Raw genomic sequence first — 8,392 nt, forward strand, 5'->3', positions numbered from 1 at the left:
ACATTGTGATGATCATCTGCGTACACTGTGTGATGACGCGGAAGTAAATCCCACCATGCCAACTCACTTGTGTTTGGTTAGTATTTTAATTATTTCATCCAAGGTCGTGCATTTGTGTTGTAGTTGAAATATGCGATATACAAGTGGAAATATGTTTAATTGATATTCTTACTCATGTGTCTCTTATTTTCTTCATCAACTCTACAGGAAGACATGCAGAGCAGAACCCGACAATTAAACACTGATGAACGACAATGCCGCTCCTATCTCACACTAGCTAATGAGACTCTGGACATGTTTAACTATCTAGCTCAACTCACAAAAACTCCCTTCTTGAGACCTGTAAGTTGCAGAAAACATTATGTTGCTTTTCCCAAACAAATACAGACAAAATATTAAGCAGTAATATTATTTTGAATTAAAACTGTTCAAAAATATTTGTTAAAAAGAGGATATTGTAATCTTATAGATTGTTATGTTATTGTTTTCTGAATGTATACCTTATGGGTTACATTCTGGGTAAACTAAGGGGAGTTGCTTCCCCACGTCGTAAATCATCATTTCAGGAAATGCTGTAGTAATAGCATAATGCTCAAAACAGATCGTGTATCAGTCATTAAACATTTTTGTGCAGAAATATTCAACATGATGTGTCATGATCTATTAAGAAAAATAGGGAACCCTGCTTGAAAGTGGTATGAAGACAGTACTCTCAAAATAATACAGCCTTTTATATCAACATGGGTCATTGTAAGAATATTGTACAAAGATGTTAGTCTAGTATCACAACTGGTTGTTGATTCACAATATGAAATTATTAGAATGTCAAGTGTAAACTTTTTCCTATTCAGCAGATGTAAATAATTACTTCTTACACTGACTCCCAAAGACACATCAAGTATTAATAACTTTGGTTTGATTAACAGTGTATATGTACATAACAATTGTTATTATTTTGATTCACAGGAGCTTTGTGATAGACTAGCAGCTATGCTGAATTTCAACTTACAGCAGCTCTGTGGACCAAAGTGCAATGACCTCAAGGTTGAAAACCGGGAGAAGTACGGGTTTGAGCCACGCAAGATGCTTGACCAGCTGACCTCTATATACATTAATTTGGACAGTGAAGAATTAGCTCAGTCCATTGGTAATGATGAGGTATGTCATCAATGCTTCATTCATTTTCATCTTTGTACATTCTGTTTGCTATAGTTAATGTAGACATGCACTGATGCTACCGGCGGTTAGAAGTGGTTTAACTAGTTACTTATTCTGCAATTTCTGAAATTCTGAAATTTGGGCGAAAATCACACTTTTTTATGATTTTTTTGAAAATTGAGCATTTTTTGACCATTTTTGGTGCAAGTTTCTCAAAGTTGGTCAATATTAAAAAAAATAAAAAAGGGTCCCAAATATTTTACCTAGTTTTTAAAAATTATTAAATTTTTTTTTTACCCAAGAATATTTTTGTTACGTTGTCCGAAAAAACTTTGTTTTGGGGATTTTCTCCAAAAATGAAAATTTTTGTACAAATTTGACCTCTCAGATGAATTTATCAAGTCTTTGCCATTCAAAAATTATACTTTTATATTCTGTAGGCCAACAATTTAGCAGTTAGTTTCCATAATTTCAGGGTTAAGACCACCCTTAATAGAATGTGGGTTATTTTTAAAACAACACACCTAAATATTTCTTTTTCTGTGTTTTTCTCTGCTTACCCTGCAGCGTTCTTTCAACCGAGAGCTCTTCAGAAATGCCGAGACTATAATGCGATCCAATGCAATCAAAACTCAGTCTGAAATTGGTCAGTTTGTAGCCTTAGCTGATAAGTCCCATCAAATATCTATGAGAAAACGAGCACAGGATCTAGACCTTGATGATGCACCCGATGAGTTCAAAGGTGAGTCGTGCATTAAATAAAGTCAAGAACTATAAGAGTTCTTTTTGCTGAGAACTTATTCAGGAGCAGGAGTGTGATTTGTCTGCATTTTTCCTGATTTCAGAATATTTTGCCTCCGATTTATCAGATACATGTATTTTCAGATATTAAAAAAAAAATTAGCTCCTCAGCATGAGTGATTAATGCTCAGAGACATTGTTTCATATAATGGGTAAATTGGAGAAAGATAAAAGCCATTAGGCTAAAGGGTCATTAGTCCAAAAATGACTAAAGTCCGAACATTTTAGGTTAGGATTAGGGTGAAGGTTAGAGTTAGCATTAGGGTTATTTTTAGGGGTAGGTTTAGGGCTTAATCAGGGTTAGGATTAGGGCTTAGGTTATAGGTTAGGGTAAGGATTAGGGTTTATAATACTTTTATTGGTTTTTTGGACTTAACAGTTTACAGTTAACAGTTTACCAGGAAAATGGTTAGATAGTAACATGAGTAGGTGTAAATTTCACTTTGAGCATAGGGATAGTCTTACAATTAGGGTCTGATTTTTACCCTAGGGCAATATGCCCTACATAGGCCTGCAACTAGTCAGTTTATGAGTTAACCATTGTTAGACCATTTTCCACATCTGTTTTTTCAAGTGATACCTTTAAGCTTGAGTTGACAGTAGGCTAGAGTTGACTATAGCTATGATAAAAAGACATTGTTTTTAAAGCTACATCTTTTATTTTCAACAGACCCACTCATGGCAACATTAATGAGAGACCCTGTTGTGCTACCATCTGGTCATGTAATGGATAGAGCCATCATAGATCGTCATCTATTAAACTCACAGACAGATCCATTCAACAGACAAGCATTAACCAGTGATATGTTAGAGCCAGGTGAGTAGGGTAATATGTTTGAGATTACAAAGATATAATCTATTATAAGTTCATCGTCTCTTGTGATGTACAAAATATTTGTGTGTGTGTGTGTGTTGGGGGGGGGGGGGCACATTGATCGCGCATAAAAGTATGCACACGCACCGAGTAATGCTAAGTTAACGCAGAACACACTGAACTTCAAAGCTAGTGCCGGTGACACAAGGTAGATATATAGACTATAGACTTGTATGGGGACTGGGAAGTACCCTCTCCAGTTGGACTGTAAATAGTCTCATTTTTCTGTGAACTTTGTGAAATTTTGCTTGTCAATTGGGGATGTTACATGCATGCAATTGGGGAACCTTTACTCATCGCCAGCAGTTGTGTGTGTATTCCATAAGATTACCTGTCATGTGGTATAATATGTGCCCATCCACCACAAACTGGTCGTAAAGTCGGCATTTTCCATTTTGAAATACAATAAAAAACAGTATATGGATTTCTATATAAAATATATTAGGAATTTGACCTTTGATGAACCACAACTTCACTTCCAGATGTCCGATGAAGCTGGTTGAGGTGTCATTTTAAAGCTGAAAGTGCACTCTTTCAAAATTTGCAATAAAAAGAAAATGACCTAGGGCCGACTTTACTACCACTTCGTGGTGGATGGTCACATATGTGACATGATCTGGTCCATGGGGGCCAAATGTGGCAAATTTGAAACTGAGAAAGGCAAAAATATGGAGTAAAAAAACAATAAAATACATAAGAAAATACACATCACAAATCTTCATAACTTCAGAACCAAGTATGCTAGACCTTTGGGGTTTTCAGTATATGATAGCCTAATGTATATATGGTGATAATTATAGTAACTCAATTTTCAAAAATGCCTCCTTTGGCCCCCATGGAGCAGATCGTGTCACATATAAGATTAACAAGAAATTCTCAATTGGTTAGCCATTATTTTTGTATTTTCTGTTTCTCTTTTCACAGCCCCAGAACTGAAAGCCAGAATAGAGGAATACATCCGTAGCAAGCTTCATAAATCTTAAAGAGAATGCCAGCAATGCCGCCTGTATCCTCAGTTTATTTTCCTTTCATTCCAGTATGCAATACATTGAGCAAATTCAGGATTGTAAAATTGTAATTCACATCATCTATACAGATGTGACACTTCTTGGAAAAATGTACGACCATAAGCACTACAAAGAAATTATAAATGTTCTTTTACATCCTTTTGGTGATGCTGACCGATTGCAAAGACATGATGCATAATTTTGCCAAATGATATAAAACAGCGAAGTCACAAATCCTGATAAACAAAGGCTATTGGTGGTAGATTGTACTTATAATAGTATCAGGCATATAATGCAATATGTAAAGGATGTCACTTTCATGATCTGTGTTTTGAATATGCATCAACACAGTTAGGATCTGAAGTGGACTGTGGACACACATGATCACATTGGCTGATATGACAACCATGCAATGCGTAAGGGATGTCCCTTTCATGTGTCTTGAATAAGCGCCATTGTGACTAGTTAATGAGTGAAAGTAAATGCGGATGCAATTGATCCACTATCGATGAAGTTGCCATAGACCTTTTGCATGGTTATCTTTGAATGAAATGCTACTTACAAAGTTTGTGTGTTTTGTTTGTACCTATGTTTTGCTATTGAATGTTGCAATTAGCATGTGCTTTTGCTTTACAAAGGCATTCCGTCACATTGTGTAAATGTGTGACAGAAAAGCATGAAAAACAGAAATGAACTTTTGCACTTTGGTAGAAAGATTGCAGACTTGTGACTAGTGGGTACAGCTAGCATCAACATACATGGTACATGTACTGTGGTACTAATATAAGGAACATGTGTCATGTATATTTATGATTATAGTTGTACACTCATGCTAGTTTTATGCCAGAAGACTAAACATGGTTAACAGTATGACTTGGATATAATAAACTTGCGTGAAGTTGTTTGTTTAAAACATATTACTGTACTGCAGGTCCTATTGAATGCAGCACCCAATGTGCAGTTGAAACAAGGAAATACTTGGCTCAATTTTGAAATGCGCAGACATTTATCGTCATACGGCTCACAATCACAAATGATACTTGAAGACTTTTGTATACTTTGTTTGGCTCATAATTGCAAAATGATTTGGTTTTTGTTACTGTGCATGTCAACAAACTTACGCTTGTGTAAATTCACATAAACACACACTAGTCACGCATTGCGTATCCTTCATTAATAAAGTCCCTTGTTTCTATCAGCACGGTAAACGGCCGATTTTCCCATTAACAATAGAATAGAATTGAGTGTTAAGTGTGCGATGCTTCTTACTTCACACAGTGAATAGACCATTTCAGCTTTCAGGAAAATGACTTGTGCCTGAATTGAAACTGCATCATCAAACCATAATGCACATCCTCAAATAGTACCGAGGTTGCTCTGACTGAAAATCTCCTATCAATCATTTGGGAAGTTGTATATCAAGTCAGAGAGTTTGTTAATCGGGGGGTTTGGTATCCACACTACTGCACTTTTTAATCAGTTCTTTCTACGACTCTACCTTTCAAATATAAATCTGGAATGGTAAAATCTTAAAGTTCACAGTCTAAACTGTCACCCCAAATGCTACTTCACAACTTTCCAGTCGTTCATTATTGCTTAATAACAAGAAAATTGTTTGCGAAACGGAAGTGGAAGTAATACATGAGCTGACAAGTTGGTGACTTCCGGCAAAATTTGAACTTGGTGTAACACAGAAAATCATCTGAACTGTGTGTTTAAACCAAGAAATTTAATCTAGACAATGTATGGAATCAATGCATACCAAAAACGTGTGTGAATATCACAGCAGGTAAGTTCTGAAGCTTTCTTCTCTGGTCTTACTGCCGTTAGGAAGAATACACTCGCTACTGCACTTGTACGGTATGCACTAGGCTTTAGAACTGAGCTACTGTTCAAAATTCACAATTGTGACATGTTATGGTATGTTTTTCTATGCAGTGGCATGGAGCATGTTCAATAAGTTTCAATTCTGTAACAAACAATTTTGGGAAATGCTTGAATGGGTTTATCAGAAGTATATATAACTACTTAACAAGTTGTACAGGTATATAATTGCTTTATTCAACAAGGTTTTTATAACTTCTATTCTTTCAATATTTGATGTTGCATGAAATATTGTGGAATGTGAACAATTTTGCTGAATCTGATTTGCTGTTTGACTATCATAATCACATTTACCTTGTGAGAGCTAGGTTTCTCAATTTTTCACTGGTACTGTTTCTGTGGAAGTCTGTTCATATGAATTCTAATACCGTTTTTGCTGTTGTCAAATAGGGGTCACAGTTGTATGCAGGTGTTTTGTCTGAGATGGGAGTTTCAGCAACGTTGAATCAACTGTGTGTGCTGACAGCAAGTGGTTTAACTTGCTATGATATCCATGAAGTTAGTACAGCTATGCCTGTGAGAATTTTTCTTGTTAATTTAGGGATTCAATCATGTTTCACCGTTGTTCATTATACAAATATTGACTGCTATGAGGGGCACAGTTAAAATTATAGGCCCGAGGTGATGTCAAAACCATGACTATGCCCGAAGCGAAGCTGAGGGCATAGTCATGGTTTTGACATCACCGAAACCTATAATTTTAAACTGTGCCCCAAATATTAAGCAGTCAATATTTGTTTTATATACCGAATAATATAGATTCTTCTCATTTGATTGGTTAAAAGATTTCCTGACTGACAAGGCCTACAAGCTTTTAACTGCATAGGCCTTTAGGCTTAAATGCACACAGCATGACAGTGCATGCAAGAGCAAGGGTGCAGAATTTGGACCGATATCTACCGATGTCATAATCTAAAACAACCCTACCGTTTCTGTGCTAACATCACACACTGCCGAGTCTCCAGGTCGTAGTAATTTGTCTAAAAAGTGACATTTGGCAGGTATAAATCCTTGACATGTAACATTTTGTAAACAATCACTGCACTCACTACGGCGGCCGGTGAAAGATCGTCAAGCAAGGAGAGGTCAAATTCATTGCGAACTGTGACCGCGATAGTCTCAACACTGTAATCAACGCCCGGCCGTATAGTGGGTGCGCAATGTATACTCTGAGCGATCTGTGTATTCGGGTTGCGAATATACAATTCGGGCATAGAATCAACTGTGCCCGGGGCACAGTTGTTGTATGACGTCATCTTGATAGAAAAAGGGGGCACAGCTATTTTAATGACTCCACTTTTAACCAATCAGATGAGAGGAATCTATATATGAGGTATATAACACCGATTAACCAGCGATAAGCGTCCAGCGTCGTCTGAGTGGTTTACTTGCCAGCGAGGCAGCTTTAGCTGCCCAAGCCAAGTAAACTCACACAGACGCTACCGAATGACGAAAAGAAGCTAAAAATCGTATAATTCACGATTATTTCACGAGGAATGTCAGTTCATCATTGCCACTCTGCCTTACAAAAACTTTTGATATCAGCAATAAAACTACAGAATAAACGGCAATGTTTAGCCGCTTCCTGATAAATGCTGAATTCAACTTGTAAGCTGGCATACGCACAAAGGTTCCAGGCATGACGAATTTTACGCGCTCTCGCGTAACACGTAGCCTCGCTCGCGTTCGCGTATACGCTACAGTAAAAGTGTTGGTTCATCACAGATTAACAACGGTTGGCTCCTGTACAAAGGTATAGGAAGAGTTGTTGAAAATTCCATCTTTGGCTAATATCTCATTCATGCAACACCTCTAGGCTAATTGTGTATGAGCAAAATTTGATGGATCTTACTGTTTTTCCTTCTTGTTCTTTGCATTATTATTATAAGACGGTGTAGGTTTGGAATTAATTTACTACACTCTGTATTTTATATTACGCAGCAGATAAATTTTCAATGTTATTTTTTGGTTACTTGGGCAATTATTTAGAAAGATTGTATTCTGTCGATGCTTTCTATTCATATATGGATAATGAAGCATTTTCTAATTCTCAAGAATCCATAGAACATGTTTTGCAACATTTCCCTATGGATGTTTGTTGGGCAGGTAATTTATAAAAGTTTACTACATGTATACTATTTTCATCATGGCGAGTCAATGACATCAGCCAAGTTTAATTCCAATTCCATTTCTTCCTGTTGTGATATATTTGTGAGAATGAGGAATGTGAATTCAGTTGTGTGTATTCTTAAAGCGTTCTTAGGGAACAGACCATAAGATCTAACTAGTTTTGTCGGGGAGGGGGTGATGGGGTTAAAATGTTGTGGTATGGATGGAAGGGGTCAACTTTCTAATGAAACTAGTTACAATTCTAGGGCTTCAACAATTTTGTTGTTTCCTTGATGTCTGCTTACTTAACCAAATGTGTATGCAAGTGCACTAAATCCCAGCTGAACACTATTTGCTAATGTGTTTCAAACATTCAGTCCATTCCACTTGTTAAGTATCTAATGTATACATCTCAATTATTTTATAAGTAACTTATGACAGAATTTATAATGGCAGGCTATTTTACCAAACTTGCTGATCTTGTTCTTGGTATTTGGGTAATTTCAAATTACTATTGACTCTTTGGTGTTCTGTATTAACAGGTAATTCTAGTACAGTA

At 36.5% G+C, this 8,392-nt stretch overlaps 1 protein-coding gene across 1 annotated transcript in view; it reads left to right on the top strand.

Annotated features, from left to right (window-relative positions):
* LOC140155986 (ubiquitin conjugation factor E4 B-like) overlaps window positions 1-6,157 on the top strand; it is a 42,688-nt gene extending 36,531 nt beyond the window's left edge. Inside the window, exons 23-27 of the mRNA XM_072179040.1 lie at window positions 208-342; window positions 967-1,158; window positions 1,726-1,900; window positions 2,630-2,776; window positions 3,758-6,157. Of these exons, the coding sequence (XP_072035141.1) occupies window positions 208-342; window positions 967-1,158; window positions 1,726-1,900; window positions 2,630-2,776; window positions 3,758-3,816 (708 nt within the window). The 3' untranslated portion in view covers window positions 3,817-6,157. The remainder of the gene's footprint in view (window positions 1-207; window positions 343-966; window positions 1,159-1,725; window positions 1,901-2,629; window positions 2,777-3,757) is intronic.
* The last annotated feature ends 2,235 nt before the right edge of the window (window positions 6,158-8,392 follow it).

This window comes from Amphiura filiformis, chromosome 1 (genome assembly GCF_039555335.1).
Source record: "Amphiura filiformis chromosome 1, Afil_fr2py, whole genome shotgun sequence".
Classification (NCBI taxonomy): domain Eukaryota; kingdom Metazoa; phylum Echinodermata; class Ophiuroidea; order Amphilepidida; family Amphiuridae; genus Amphiura; species Amphiura filiformis.